At 28.3% G+C, this 17431-nt stretch overlaps 1 protein-coding gene and 1 long non-coding RNA gene across 2 annotated transcripts; one reads left to right on the top strand and one right to left on the bottom strand.

Annotated features, from left to right (window-relative positions):
* Positions 1-2817: 2817 nt before the first annotated feature.
* Positions 2818-4029, bottom strand: LOC107944219 (uncharacterized). The gene is made up of 2 exons (XR_001696174.2): positions 3631-4029; positions 2818-3548 (listed from the first exon to the last, which is right to left on the bottom strand). It is a non-coding gene; the product is annotated as an uncharacterized lncRNA (long non-coding RNA).
* Positions 4030-8227: 4198 nt separating this feature from the next.
* On the top strand, positions 8228-9087 carry LOC107953769 (14 kDa proline-rich protein DC2.15). Its single transcript, XM_016889168.2, has one exon. It carries the CDS (start codon positions 8482-8484, stop codon positions 8848-8850), a length of 369 nt encoding a protein of 122 aa, XP_016744657.2. The 5' UTR covers positions 8228-8481; the 3' UTR covers positions 8851-9087.
* The last annotated feature ends 8344 nt before the right edge of the window (positions 9088-17431 follow it).

The raw sequence follows: 17431 nt of genomic DNA, 5'->3' as shown, positions 1-17431 counted from the left end.
TTTCATCCTTTTTTACTTTTCCTCATTATTTTATTTTAATTTTAATTTTATTTATACTAATATATTCTATTAATGTTATTATTATTATATTTTTAGTATTTTATTGTTGTTATTCTACTTAATACTAACCTGTATATGTTATTTAGTATTATTAAGGGTTTAATATCATTATCTTGTTAATATATTTGTATATCACCTATGCATTCTTTAAATATATATACATTTACGCATATATCCTAAAATTATATTACACATATTTGTTTTATATATATTTTTATCTACGTATATTATGTCTCTATTTTAATATATTTTACATATAATATTTATATATAGTTCTTATACATTTCCAAGTACATATTTCTATACCATCTTATGTATATATTTTTAAATATTATATTGTATATATATATATTTTCTTAGTACCACATTACGTATATATCATGTATATAGTTATTTTTACCCATATTGTATTTGTTATTAATTTTAATACATTTATTTTATCATACGTATATATATACCTTCCTTATTTGTATCATTTGTGTATGTCGTATTATTGATTTTGTATTTATTATTTTCCCTATTGCTACTTATTATATTATTATTTGGTGTACATACATCTTTTACTATTATTAGTATAAGTGTATTTTCCTTGTCCATAGTATTCCTAATATTATTGTATATGTTCAATTATACTATGTGTACTTGTATCTAGTACGTATATATTTAGTAATATTGCACATATATGTCTATTAGGCATTATATTTTCATACATCATGTATATATGTCACATATTATATTTTCGCGTATTTATATGTTACCTTATATTATTATTACTAAATGTACTTTATATTTATTCATGTTTGGTTTTATTTCTCTTTTAAATATTATTATTACTGTTTTGCTACTGCTCTAGTATTATGTTAACATTTTTCATTGATAATGTCATTGTTTGCTTCTTTGATTTATTCTTATTTCATGAATATCTTTTATGTTTTAATTACTAATCGAGGCAATATATCGATTTAACATTAAGTCGTAAATTTCATCGCTATGTTGGATGGAATTTGTCGGCTCGTGTTAAAACGGTATATCCTTCTCAAAAATCAAAAATTGAAAGTTCTCGTCTTTTAAATCGGATCACGATTGGAATTTAAATTGAACTAGCCTTCTTGAAAATTAAGACAACACATGTTTAAAAGATACCAATTTTGGGCGTCGCGAGGGTGCTAATACCTTCCTCGCACGTAACTGACTCCCGAGCCCTACTTTGTCTCTGATTTTAACGTAGACCTAAACTCGACCTTCTTTTGTTTTAAAAATAAATTTATTAGGTGTCCGATCACACCTAGGAAAAAGGATCGGTGGCGACTCCCGGTTTATTTTAAAACCAAATTTCAATTTCCAATTTCCTAATAAATCGCCACAATTTAGCGATCCCAAACCAAAATTTTTACGTCGCTGCAAGGTCCACGGAGTTTAATAAAAAATCAAAGGTTATGTGTTCAGATTCCATTGAGATTAAATTGCTAAAAATATTTCCTTAATTGATTGGCTGCTCTCACTAAACTTCATAAATCCTTTAAGATTCCTATTAGAATAGGGAGACAAAAAATTGAAACTAAAATCGAGTATAGACACTCTAAAAATAATATTTTCGACAATTCAATTAATTATTCGGAGAATAACATTTTAAAGACTTTCCGACTTCAACAAGCCTAAATATAGACGTCTTAGGCACCGAAACAGGGGCTTAAACGTTCAATCAAGGTGGAGGCACCCACCATTTCACCCGCCATTTCAATCAACATCCTTTGGTCCGGCAATGATATTTGCTTGCATGTGATGCTATCCCTGCATACAACAAACGGTATCAATTATTGAAAAATATATATGAATCAATACCAGACAAAACACGACAAGTTGACAAGAAACGTTTCATGTTTATTGTCGCAATCCCCAAGAGCTGGAATCCATTTGATAGGGGGGAAAAATCACAGCACCTTTTCTTCGTATTTATATTTTAGATCACGCGTTGTTTTTTTTTTTTATAAAATGTGAATAGTTCATTCTATTGTAAGTTGATTTATTTTAGATACAATCGTATTTTATTTGGTTATAATACCAAATTTTATTATTTGGTGAATTATAAAAAAAAACTTTAATTTAAATCTATGCTACACTTAGAACAATAAATACCTTGACAATTAAGTCATCGCATGATGTTTAGAATTAAAAATTACTTAAAAACATATGACTTACATGAGTCAAACGTAATTATAATTGTAAGTGACAAACCAATAAAATTCATCATATTTGCTTGGTATTTTTTTATAAAAATTGTTGGGGAATTTTTAACAACACTTCAGTGATAACAAAATATGGAAAATCAAGTCAAACAAAGATGTTATAAAGACTTTCAATGTGATTGAACTTTCTAAATTTGAAGAGATTTGAACTCAAAAAGATGTTCGTATCAAGAATATCTCTATCACTTTATTCTATATTAAAAGTTTAGTTGTAGGTTATTTTCAAGGAATTAGATGTTTACATTAATTGTATTTGCGCAACCCATTAAAGATCTATTTAATAAAAAGGTTTATTCGTGTGAGACCTATTTCAGTGCAGAACTGTTATAAGTAAAATATTGTTGTTCAATTTACATCTAACTTTTCAAGAAAAAAGTCTTAGTAAAGAGACTTAAACCTAGATATAAAAAATTTTCGATTTGTGTAACGAGTTAATTTCCAATTTTATAATTGTTGATAAGTAAAGTTGAATTTCTAACTTTTAAAAATTCAGAAGGCAAAATCAGTCAACTTTTTAAAATTCAGTATTTTATTTTATTAATACATGTAATGACCAATTTTAGCCGGGCTCGCTAAAACCCCAATCACATATATACATATAAAATATATACAAATAAATAAATAAATAAAATAAGGTCCATTTAGTTAGTGACCTATTACAAGCCCAAACAGCCCACTAAAATTAATACCCTAGCCCATTTACAAAACAGTCCAAAGCTTCAAGGCCCAATAGGCCCAATGTCTAAACCGAGAAACCCTAGCAGCTTTCCCCTTTGTGCCGTAGCAGCCCTCCGCAACCTCCAGGCGCCGTACAACCCCTCCAGCAACCACGTCAACAGCCCTCGTACACCAGCACAGTCTCCGTACGATGCCAACGCACCCTATACCTGCAAGAAGTACAAACACAACAGCAAATACAAACAAAAATGGCAGAACAACAAATGGAAGGGAACGAGAATTGTATTTGGAATTTATTTTCCATTTTTTCTTTCTTTTTTCTCTTCGGCTATAAAAGCGAAGCAGCGAATCAGTTGTAAAAAGAAAAAAAAGGAAAAAATATACAGAGATTGAATACAAAGATCAGAGGTGATTTCATACTTTTCGCTTTTTTCTTCCGATTTTTTATTTTCTTCTTAATTTACTCATTGTTATTACATACAACTAAAAACCGATGAAAGCCACAAATATTTCTGCTATGCGGATATAATGGCGAGAGGTCAAGTAGCATTTTACTTTACAAATCTGCATCCATTTTTTAAAAAAAAAATAATGAGAGATTCGAATATTTCATTCAAACAAAGAAGGAGAGGAGAAAGATACTTACTAAACCCTTTTAAAACTTGTTCAAGTGTCTTCAACAGGGAAAACGGGTACTTTTTGCATGTAGATGGTCACCAAAGTAATGGTGATTCGGCTGCCAAAAAAACCAAGAAACTTAGTTCCCAGGCTGTGTTTCTCGGCTACAATTGGGACTGTGTTTTAGGGAAGATGCAGAAAGAAAAAGGGTCTTAAATGACCTAATTTTGAAACGGTGCCGTATGAGAGGAGGGGAGAACCCGCGCCTCAACCCGTTTGGGAACCCAGGACTGTGCTAAAGCGCCTAAAAAGCCATATTTATGTAGAAAGCCCTTCCCAATCACGCTGCATTACTATTAACTCCTTTTTGCGCCTAATTGGTTTTATTTTCTTAAAAATCTTCCCTAAAGTTTTACTTAATGTTGCATTTTAGCCCATGTTTCCATGCAGGTTTCAGGATCGGGGATAATTGCAATATTAATCCCTGTGAATTCATGCATGTTAAATGTGGATCCATTTATTATTTGCAACATGTTTTCATTATGGAGTATTCGTTATTTCTACTTTAAATTTTTTTTTAAATAATTCATTAGATTTCAGTTATAGTTTTGGATTTGAGTTTATTTATTTTGTATATTTTGAGTTGTTTTATTAATATGTCAATATTTATTTTGTATTATTGATTATTGTTTTTTTTCTTTATATTATTTGCAATGTTCATATTAATTGTTTCATTTGTTATTGGTTATTTATTTGTTGTAAATTAAGGTAATTGAATTTTCATATTGCTGTACATCATTTTATATAATATTTTATGTGTTAATATACGTGTATATACTTCATAATAATTGGTTTTATTCCATGAACATTATTAACATTAAATTATTATGCACATATTTAACCTTTTTTGTGTGTCCACATGATATATATATATTTGTTTTCTAAAATAAAATCATACGTTATATACATTAATTAAATTTTAACTATACATATACAAAAATTATTAGTATATATAATTTAAGTACATTTTTAAGCATTGGTATTTTTATACATATAATTTCTCTTAGATTTATTCACATATTTTATACATTTTTCTTATTCAAAAGGAAAATCCCACACATTTTGTGTATTATTTAAGTTATTATTAAACATATATTTAGAACTTATATTTAATTTTTATTCATTATTAAAGCTAAGATATTCTTATACATATATTTTTTTAAATAAACTCATATAATTGTGTTTTTTTTATATAAGCTGTGTTTAATTCTATAATTCATATTTTAATTGAATGATATCTTGACATACAATTATTTCTAACATTTCTTCACATGTATATATATAGTACATATTAAATTATTTTACTATGGTATACTTTATTATTTTCATATAACTTTATATAAATATTTTTCTATATGTATACCCCTATTTTTTTTTAAAGCTTGTTAACCCACGTTTTAAGTACCATTTTATTCGTCGTTACTTTAGAATGGTTTTATGCCATATTGCTTCTTTAATTTGCATTTTGTTTCGTATATCTAATGTTAATCATTTTATTTCCCATGTATGTTATCGTGGCATTATCCATTTATTCATTGTTTCATAGTAGCTATTCTCCATATATTATTGCAATCGGATTACGTTTTTAAGTTAGCTAGTTTTTGATTATTAGTACGTTAGTTGATCACATCTCGTACATGCATATTACCTCACTCATTGTCTTCCGTTTGGTTTTCGAAATGTGGTTTTATAAAATTCAAATCTTTATAATCAATTTCGTCTCATTTCAAAATGCATTAATATGTTTTAAGCTAGTTTTATAAGTATCCATTTAAAACAATTTTCTTTAAAACGAAGGTGAAATCCGATATTTGGCAATCCGCGGAATAGTGCCCTAACGTGTTGGGTGGCAATTTCGCGTTTGTGCAAAATAATCGAATGTCCCTTCAAGATTTCCCTCATGCCTTTTAAAAGAATTCTTTAAAACGAAGGCGAAATTCGATATTTTGCAATTCGCGGAATAGTGCCTTAACGTGTTGGGTTGCAATTTCGCGTTTGCTTAAAATGATCGAGTATCCCTTCAAAAATTCATTCATATATTTTAAAAAATTATTTAAAACGAAAGCGATATTCGGTGTTTGACAATTCGAGAATCATACCCTATCGTGCTGGGTTGTGATTTCTCGTTTGTTCAGAATGATCGAATATTCTTTTGTATTCTCACTCATGTTTTAAAAAAATATATAAATACTTAAAAACGAAGATGATATTTGATATTTGGCGTTTTGAGAATCGAGTCCTATCGTGCTGGGTTGCGCTTTTTCATTTGCCCGAAATAATCGAATATCTCCTCAGAATTTCACGCGTATTTTATGAAGTAAGGCAATGGTCAATATTCAGAAATTCGAGGAATCGTACCCTACTGTACTGGGTTTCGATTTTTCGTTGGACCAAACAGTTGGGCATCCCTTTGTTAATTTCAAAATTGTAGGCTTTCGGACGTCGAAACAAGAAGATTTTGGTAACCCACTCGGTTATTTAAACGTTATTGATAAGAACCACATTTCAAAAACATTTTTTATCTTAGACCTAAGGACAGTATTTAATCGATTTGGTACCAATTTTGGGCGTAGTGAGGGTGCTAATCCTTTCTCATTCGTAACCGACTCCTGAGCCCATTTTCTCATATTTTCGTAGACCAAAATCGTTATTCTAGTAAACCAAAACATTTTATTAAAATAACCAAATCCTTAGGTGACCCGATCACACCAAAACAAAAGATCGGTGGCGACTCCATATTTCTATTTCCCAAATAGTCGATTCCCCCGTTTTTTTATTAAAACAAAAATTTTGAAATTCAAAATTTTTAATTCGAGGGATGGTTTCGACAGCTTGGCGACTCCGCTGGGGACTTGAGAGTCGAGCCATGAAAATTGATTATTTACTGTCCTTTTGTCAAAAACCGAAAATGTATTTTAAGAATCATGTATCTTTCGATTGCATTCGATTGTATGATTGTTTTGGTGCGGGTCTTGTATAATAGTATTGCATTTCATTGCATGACCACCGTGGTCGCACCTTCTAAGTGGGAGTAAGAAACTACGCTTTCGTGAGGTTTTCACCTCCGCATGGGCTAATGGATTGCTTCCGGGGTACATCCCTACCTATGATTTCGTGAGATTTTCATCTCCGCATGGTCATAGGGAAATGTATCCCCTCGAACCAAACTCGATCTATATGAGCCTATAATGGGTGAGGATTGAGGAATCTGCTGGTTCGGGTACCTCTTTTCCTAGAACTAAACCACATATAGTGAACCTTAGGAGCTATCATTGGGTGGAACCAAAATCGTTATTCTAGTAAACCAAAACATTTTATTAAAATAATCAAATCCTTAGGTGACCCGATCACACCAAAACAAAAGATCGGTGGCGACTCCATATTTCTATTTCCCAAATAGTCGATTCCCCCATTTTTTTATTAAAACAAAAATTTCGAAATTCAAAATTTTTAATTCGAGGGATGGTTTCGACAATACATAAATACGTTTCTCTAGTATATGTAATTAATAGACAATATGTAATTATAATGGACACACAACATTAAATTGTTGTGTTATATGAAAGAATATATTAAAAATTAGAGAATTTTGATTCACCAATTTTTATTTTTTTATAAAGAAAGAGAACAAAGCCTAAAAACGAGTAAAAAAACAGCTTAAAAATCTCTTCTCTCCACCACTAATTTTATTGTTATTTCATCTTGATTTATGAAAAAAAAAGAGAGGTAAAATTGTAAAAAGTTTCAAATTATTAAAATGAAAGTAAAATCATTTGAAGAAGAGATGATATCGCCCCATACCGACTCAAAATAATTTTTTTTTCATACAAACATTATACTATTATTTTAGAATGTAAAATTAAATATTCATAAATGTAACCTGTTTATGAGGCGGATTATCTGTTTAAGTCTGAAGATTTGTCTAAAATTTGAAAGGGTTCGGGTAAAAATATTAGGCTCAAGAAATAGGTTTAGACAAAAAAATTAGGCCAGTCTGAAATATGGATTGGGTTTGGGCTTAAACATTCAAAGTCTGAGCCCGATCTAATCCGTTTTAAAGTGTATAATATTTTATATTTATGTTATTTTTATATATTATGTAATTTATAATACATTAAAAAATAAATTTATACTAAATATATAATACTATTCTAATATAAATATTAAGATAGTGTTAAGATAACTATATAAAAAAATTCAATAAATAAAAATATATCAAATTATCAAATATTAAAATAATATATTTTTTAAGAATTTTAAAAAATAAGTTTAAATGAATTTTTTATAAATATAAACGAATAATAAAATTTTAATTTTATATTTCGAATGAGACGAAATTTAGACAAACATGCGTCATAGGTGAGATGTAAAAATAAGCATCAAAATTTCACAACAATCCAGACTGTACAGTGCTGAATCCACGGAAGAGAGAATACTGTAATTTAATTTACTCTTTGGATGGGTGGTACCAATTTGGTATATAAAGACAATGAAAATAAAAGGAAGAAAGAGTAAAATCTACAGTACAGTATTTTTCCATTTGCGTCCACTTAGAGCACCGCTAATGAACGCATATTTTTCCATTTGACTGAAAGCCTGTCCATATATTTCATTACCCAGAAGCTTACAAAAATAAAATAAAATCCAACTGCTAAATTATATCATCCATTTTCACTCTCTTCCACTCAATCAGATTCCCTTAAACAGCCACCTCAGAAATTTCCTTTAAAGAAGCTACTTCTGGTGCTACAATTACCCACTGACTCCTTCCATATCTACAGTTCACTTCTGCTTCTGCCTGCCTGCCTGCCTGCCTGCAATGGCTTCCTACAAACTCTGTGCCCTCTTTCTGCTCTTCACTCTTCTTTTCCACTCAACATTCACCACTGCTTGCAATTCATGCAAACCCAAACCTCCACCATGCCCTCCACCTTCTTGCCCTAAGGACACATTGAAGCTCGGTGTCTGTGCTGACGTGCTTGGACTTGTCAACGTGATTGTTGGAACCCCTCCTTCCAGCAAATGCTGTGCTTTGCTTCAAGGATTGGCTGATTTGGAAGCTGCCCTTTGCCTTTGCACTGCCATTAAAGCCAATGTACTTGGAATCAACCTCAACATCCCAGTTTCTCTTAGTCTAATCCTTAGTGCATGTCAGAAGGAGGTTCCTCCAGGCTTCAAATGTGAATAAAAAAGATATATTATCATGTTGTTGGCTAAAGTTTGGTCTAAGTTACTTTCATTTCTAGTGTTTCTTGTTGGTTTTTCAAGTTGGATATTAGGGTTTTTCTTTTGCCATTCAACAATTGTCGTTGTAATATTTGTTCTAGTTCAATAACTAGGCATGTCGGTTCAATTACCTCAGCCTAATGTAATGTTTGATTAATGTTGTTTGTTCTCAATTAATGTCAAGTTTGATTTTGCTTAATTATTATCATTTCTTGAGGCAGAATTTCATGTTTGCGAAAACTCAGTTAATTAATTATCAAATTGGGGGGAGACATTGACTATACCATCAAACTAATTAGGATCTCAATATCAGTATAAATACAAATAATATCTTCTTTTGAAGCTACATAAACAACTTGTAACATGCTTTTTAAGTTGAGGTCCAGCAACAAATAATTTATTATAAATAAATTGGAATTGTTCTCCTCACCATAAATAATTTGCGCTAAAAGTATCATAGAGGTTCTTATATTAAGAGTCAGATTGCATTTTGTCCCTTCTACTAAAAAATTGATAAATTAATCCTTGTACATTATATCGAAGAGTCAATTGGTTCTTTTTGTTAAAAAATTCATTCATTTGTATTGTTATAAAAATTGGCATAATTGACGAAATAACCAAATAATGACATGTGACTTGCCACGCAATTTTTAACAATAGAAATGAATGATTTTTTTAACAAAAAGATCAATTTACTTATTCTTTGAGTAAAGAGAGAAAAACGTAATCCAACTTTCAATACAAAAGTCTTCATGATACTTTTACCAATAGTTTGCATTTTTCTATTCTTTTCTTATAGCATTATACAAAAAAAGTATCTAATATATTTAGTTTTGTAATTGTAATTTTTTTAACAATTATATATGTTTTTTTTATACAATATTTAAGATTATTTATAATCCCTTCCCAACTCATAAATAGGATGATAATGCGCTTCAGTACATTCGAATCCATATTCTCTTATATTAATAATAATATTCATGTTAATCGAGGTAAGATTCAATCAACTTGTAATTGTAAAACTTTAAATAGGCAAGGATTAATGGTTATATGACCATTTAACTTGACAATGAAAGGAAGCTATTTGAGTGGTGGCTACATAGTTTGGAGAGATGCATGTCGATCATAGGTTTTCCGAATACATGTGATATATATGGGGACCTTTGTTTCATTATATTAATGTTACATAATGAAATTTTATTTTAATTTTTTATAAAATTAATAAAATAATTTACCTTTATTGGATACAAATGACACAACTTACCTAACATGTCTCACTAAAACTAGTTCCACATATAGGACATATATCATAACTAAAAATGGAAATAATCAAGCATATTTACATTATTTATTCGGCACTCTCGTTTGAAGTATTTATTTCTAATTTGGATAAACTTTTTCAATGTTATTAGATAATTTATTTTAAACATTACTTAATTATTATATGTTTATTACAATTTATAAGATTTTTTAAAATTAATTTTATTATTATTGTTTTTTATAGTAAAATTGTTCTTGTTACCGTTAATTATAATTGTTTTTCATAAATTAATTTGTTTGTTAGTCAAACGTAGCTATTTATTATAATCATTTCAATATAATATGTCAAATCTAAATTTTTTCAATTTAATAATTGACATTTCTATTATTATAATTGTTGAGACACAATGAGTAGAAAGTTATTGAGTAGTACTCAACAGTGCCAACCGTAAACTACCACTAAAGTGGTCAAAAACTTGTATTATCTAGTTTGACAATTTAATGAAGAAAATGCTGGACCTGGTTATGTGTTGTTTTATTGAAGATTTTTTTGGTCCATATATGAAAACTAATTTTTGGCATTTGAAGATTGGATTGAATTCGTTTGAATCAATTAAGCCCTTGGAATGTGGAGATATGATCGAGATAGTGCTGTTGATTTTGGAGACTATATCTTTGAGTGACTTTATTTTGATTGTCATTGATGTAATAGCTATTCTCAAATAGTTACTTTATATCCACTTAGATTCTATTTTAGCAAGCCAAAATTGATTTATATTTGGAGGCTTGTATAAGTTTTATAGGAAACCTTATTGGGTGCATTCTAATATGTTCATTGTAGAGCTATCTTGTGAGAGAGTGCACACTATTATTGTAAATTTTGTAGAGTATTTACTGCCCAAGTTCTCAAGGGGGATTTGGAGGTGAGCATTCTAGTCTTTAGGTATAATTGTGAGATCTCTGTAATTGAAAAATAATAGAATGTGAATAACTTGTTTTACTGTGGATAAAAGATAGTGGAATTACTCAGTGAGCTAGGCTCTGTAGACGTAGGGAATCACTTGTTCTTTGAGTTTTTGTTTGTACAGTTTTCGCAGTACCAAGCCATAGTGGTCACTGCAATCTAACACTTCCATTGTAATTTCCATTTTAAACAAATAGACAACTTAAGTTAACAAAATAATCATATCAATATAATATTTCCAAAATTTATAATAAAAACATATATTTTTTTATAATATTAATATAAAAGAAAATAAGTTAAGTATTTTTATTATTCAACTTTCAATATAAATTTATCGGTTGAATATAATTAACTAAATGTAAAACATATAAATACATTCAATAGAGAAGGTAACTCTCTCTTTTTTGAATATGGGATGTCAGATAAGTTACATATGTCTAATTTGGGGACCATAATCGTAATTTAATACTTTTGCACATTAATCTTGATTTCTAATCAGCCCACCATCAATGAGAAATTAATGACTAGAGTATCTACACATATTTGATCCATAATTTATTTAATAACTAAAGCCTAATAAGCCTCAACTATATTAGATCACTTTTAATTTAGGTTAACTTGTTATGATAGTAAATAATAACATGTAATTATTCTTATAATATACATGCGATGTCCATATTATCTAACAATCTCTCACTTGAATCCCACACACACACATATATATATATTATAATTATCTTTTAATTACATGTCATTATAAAGCCTTACAAGCTCAAAAATTTATTATCATAACCAAAAGGTATTCTGAACATCCATTAATTATGTTAACATAGATCCAATGCAACTTTCATTACATATATCATAACTAAATTCATCTATGATCACATATATTAACACAACCAAATGAAATAGATCAAGTATGGATGTGTAGTATGGAAATTATATGTAATATGATCTAAACATGTCTATTTTCAACTGATCCTCTTTAAACTTTAGTGAGATCAAACCTTACTAAAGTTAGAGTGTTAATATATCAAATAAACTTTATTTTTGCAGAGAATAACCTTAAAATATCTGCAAACTAAAATAAGTAAAAATTTGTCTATGATAGAAAAGCATATAAATTACAAACTTCCACTAAAATCGAATATCCCTAAATGACATCACACTCATATGAGCAGTGTGCTCATAAAAAAAATCTTGAATAGTAAACCCTTAGTAAGTGGATCCATAATCATGGAGTTTGTCCCAAAATGCTTTATAGACACCTAACCACTCTGAACTCTTTTTTAACAACCAAGAATTTAAAGTCTAGGTGTTTTAAATTTGATTTACTTCAGTTGTTATTAAAATAAAAACAACTACATTTACTGTCTGAATTTGCACCCTAGTGAAAAAAATTTGCACTCATATTCCATCAAAATTAAAGTTATATACCAGATGATCTCTAACTTATCAAATCGCCAAAATGTGAACATGCAATATTTTGTTTTTTAAAAATAATATATAAATCGTTTAGATGCTTTCCAAAGATCCATACCCAAATTGCGCAAATATCTACACAACCTTTTTCATTTCCTATTTCCTTAAACTCAAAATCATTTCCTCTCAACAAAGTCGACTTCAAGATTCGAATTTGATCTAAATGAACAAAAAACACGACTTGAACCCAGGCCACACCTAGGGCAATGAACACCTTTTACCATCAGGCCATCATATGGGGTTCAATTAAGCCTTCTTTTAAACGTGTATTAATAGATATTTATATATTTAATTTAGGGTGTTTTTGATAAACAAAAAATTTAAGTGCTGAAAAATTAAGTACTAAATTTTTATTGCTAAATTTTATAAGTGTTGATTTTATATTATAAAATTATTTGGTAAATTAGTAAATATAAGTATTGAATGTAATTATGTTGGTTGATAAAAATAAATATTGATTTTTTTTGAATTTTAATCTTATTGATATAATATTTTGCATTATTTTAAATAGCTTTGGATGAAATATAAATATATTAATTTGAATATTTCATTTAAGAAAAAGATAATTTATTTCAAACTTTTAATAAAATAAAATCAACTTAATACATTAATATTATGTTAAAAAACTTTAATCAAATGTGGTAAAATACATGTATTACATAAATTTAAAATGTCTATCGAACATTGTGATAACTATTCATTATGTATTAAGGAGCCAATTTAATACTCATGTAATAAATAAGCTTTTCCTTATGTTATTACTAAGTAATTAGATGAGATATAAGTGATAAGCAGTTAACTTACCTACTTATTTTATTCAATATTTTTTTGTTGAAAATTTTAAAATGATTATTAAACACATTTAAAAAATAAAATATTAAAAATTTAAATTTTTAATGAAATAAAAGAAATCCAATGGTTTATCAAACACTTATAGAAATATAATTATATTATAGATACTTATGGAAATTGATATAGATAAGGATATAAAAAAGTTTCTTGACATTTGCTAGATGTTTTGTTTTGATGACATAATAATATGGTAGTATAATAAAAATTAGAAAGCAAAAAGTATGGCCGAAAGGTGAAGAAGGGTTTGATGGTTTGATAAATGGGTTATGAGAGGTGACAACAAGTCCACATGAAGTACTACGTCATGGGCTCAGAGCAGTTATACATATGTATATTTTCCCCACCCATCTGACCACACGTACCATCCTTTTCATTTGCGAAACGCCCGAGGGACCTTCTGATGCAAACCGCAACGCACGCCCTTTCAGCATGTTAAATGGTTAAATTTTATTGTGTATTATGATTAAGTTTTTGTTCATCTATTTTGAGTCAGCATTCAATTGATTTGTGATATTAATTTAGGGTGGATTTTGATAGAAAATGCGTTTACTTGTGGTTAATATAAAAATAGCGGTGATAGTAAAATTAGATAATGTAGCGTGAGATAAAAAAAATTAAACACACTATATTGCATCCTATCACCCATCCAAATCCACCTTTAGTCAGAAGTTTAATATATATGTATAGAGTAAATGATTTGACATGATTAATTATAAGTTCAATATATACAATAACAAAATTAGACTCTTTTATTTTTTAGTTTACAAGGACAATCATAAGTATATGTATAGGTACAATAACAAATCATACATGTTGGAATAAACTATAATTAGAATCAAATCGACCCAAGACACAATTAGATTGAGCTCAAAGTTTGACCTATTAATCGGGTGTTCATTTACCCTATGAATAGTTTGGATTCGAATTCAAATCATCACTGTAAAAAAAAAGAAAAAAAAAGAAAAAAGAGCACAATACCAAAATATAACCAAAACTAGATCATAACAAATCTTGATAGTTACCAAATTGGATGGGACATTAAAAAAAAAGTAAGAGAAAATATTTAGAGATAAATTTCAAAATTATACATAAATTTTTATTCAATGTGCTATTTGATACATGAACTTTGATTTGATACAATTTTGATTTAATCATACACATTTAAATAAATACATTGATTTATTTTTATATTGGATAAATATAATTATTTGTGTATGCAATATATAAATATAAAACAATGCTATATCATTAATTGTGTTAATACTTTGTGAGATTTTGATTAAATTAAGATTTCATGTATAAAATTATACATTAAGTCAAAGTTCATGTATAGCTTTTGACATTTATCCCAAACATTTATTAATGAGTCATAGCCAATAAATCCTAATATATTTTTTATATAATTAATGTATCCTTCATATTTGTCTTACGGTCTATGAAGACTAATCATTTCCGAGTTCATGGTTGTTCTTTCCAACAACATCATTTTCAAAAAAAAATTAGAGAGGCCAAATTTGAATTATAAAATTTTGAGATGTCAAAATATTAATTTATGATTTCATTATTTTTGAAGGGACTAAATAGAATTTTTTTCATTTTTTGGGGAGAAGTACAATTTTACCTTATATTAATTTATAATATAATCATTTATAAGGGACTAGAACTTCAATTTTCCATTTTTGGGGTCAAGGACCCTACATACCCCTTGTATTCACCTTTTTTCTAGGGTTTGAACTTAAATTTTCCCCTTGAAAATACAATGTTCTTTACCATTGCACCTATTAATAAAACCCAAAATAAATCTTGGAAAGAAGCTAAGATTGTAAGATTAGAACATTAGTAGGGGCAAAACCGAGGGGTTGGCAGGGGCCCGACCCCCTAAAATGAATTCTTTTGCCATTTAGGCCATTTGAAATTTTTAAAAATTTAAATTAGTAAAGGTAAAATTATACTTTGTCGTCTTCTAAAAATGATAAAAATTTAATTTAATCCTTTAAAAATTTTAAACATAGAGACTATTAAAATAGTAAAATTACATTTTTATTATCGTAAAGATTATAATTTTAATTTTGTCCCTTAAAAAATTTTCTGATTTTGCCCCTATACCTGAGCCATTGAGGACCCAAGGGCATACCATTTCATTTCTCATTGACAAAATTAGAACAAATTTAAATTTGATATAGTGTAAACATATCTAATATAAAATCAGTAACACATCAAGAAAATTACTTAAAGATCACATCATTTTACAATTTTAAGCTCCAAAAGGTAAAGCCATTAATGTTACATCTCATACGTAACTGTAAGTATAATACAAATGGAATAGCCTTTGAAAATGAAGGGTTCTCTTTATGTATATGTGTGTGTGTATATATTCAGTTTTCACATCACAATAATACTACTCGGTTAGCCCTCTGCTTTTTCATTTCTCCCACTTGCACTTCTTCTCTTCTCTTCTCTTCTCTTGCCTTTCATCTACCAAATTCTTCTCAATCTGAGATATGGTTAGGTGATCAGATGCTTGCATGCAGCAGCTATGGTTCTCTTTGTGGTTTTCCACAGCTTTCTTGAACTGTATCAAGAAAAAAAGCTAAAGCCTTTCACCATGCAACAGTACTGAAATCAAACACAGTTCAAAAAATCTGTGGAAAATTACTGAGAGGATCTTCTTCTTATTCATCAATATTCCTTCATAGTATTAGTTCTTCTTATGATTCTACAACCAAAATGATTTTATTTCTACTTTAAACTTTTATTATGGAGTTGTGTTGTTTCAAGTTCAACTAGTAGTAAAAGTTTGGGAGAGCATATTGAGAAGAAACCTAAAGATAGTCTTAGTGTTTTTTTTTAGGTATTAATTTTTATTTTTTTTCCGAATTTATGATTTTTTATGTTGTTTGTTCGGTGGAGAAAGTGAAAGTTCTTACAATAATAAGTTTAAGATTAAAAGAGGTATATGAAGACAAAAAATATTAAAAGGAATCTGAGTTAAATTTTTGAAACGTATTGTCTGATAAATAAATTTTTAGATGATATCAAAAGTAAATTTAGAAATAATAAAATTATGTTGCATGTAGCGGCGAAACTAAAAAATTTTTTAGGGGATCGAAATTAAATTATAATTTTACAATAGTTAAAATATAATTTTTAAATGATTAAATCAAAATTTTATCATTTTTAGGGGACTAAAGTACAATTTTATCTTTATTAATTCAAAAATTTTAACATGCTAAAATAGAATTTTTTTTTTTAGAGGTACCGGAACCTATCAACCTCTAAATTCTCCCCTAATTGCATGCAATGATCATAAATACATGTTAATATTAGTGCAATTAGAAAGTAAAACTCTATGATAGTAACATGATACAAATAAAACTATAGGACATAAAGGGTAAAAACATTGCTTATTTAAGAAATTAAGACACGCATGTTTTAGTATAATTGAGAGAGACATATATGAATGTAGGTGCAGAGTGAAAAATCTAATTTGGCAAAGGTAGAGGAGACATAGGAGGGGTATTGACGTCTTGTCCTTCTAATTAAAACAACCGACTCTCTTTCTCTGCATGCAGACATTGTTGAAAGAAACGTGATCTTCATGATTTACTTGTCTGATCTCTACCACTCTGTCGAATCTATTCATCTCAATTTGAAGGTGTTTTGGAAAATTGAAATGTTTCGATGAAATTATTAGGTTTATAAAATATGTTTGGACAAAAAAATTAAGTTTATTTAAAATATAAATTGGACTTGGATTTGAATATTTAAAGATTTAATTTCATCTTTTTTTATGTTTGTAATGTCTTATATTATATAATTCATAACACATAAAAAATTAAATTTATAATATGCAATAAAAGAATGTTGAGATATAAAATATATATATATATATAATAAATATATGTTTTAATTTTTTAAAAATAAAATGAGTGGACTTAGGCAAAATTTAAAGCCTGTATTTTGAGTTGAGTCAAGTTTGGATAAA

Source organism: Gossypium hirsutum, chromosome A07, assembly GCF_007990345.1.
Source record: "Gossypium hirsutum isolate 1008001.06 chromosome A07, Gossypium_hirsutum_v2.1, whole genome shotgun sequence".
Taxonomy (NCBI): domain Eukaryota; kingdom Viridiplantae; phylum Streptophyta; class Magnoliopsida; order Malvales; family Malvaceae; genus Gossypium; species Gossypium hirsutum.
Note: the sequence above shows the minus strand (reverse complement) of the source record. Positions and strands in the feature narration are given on the sequence as shown.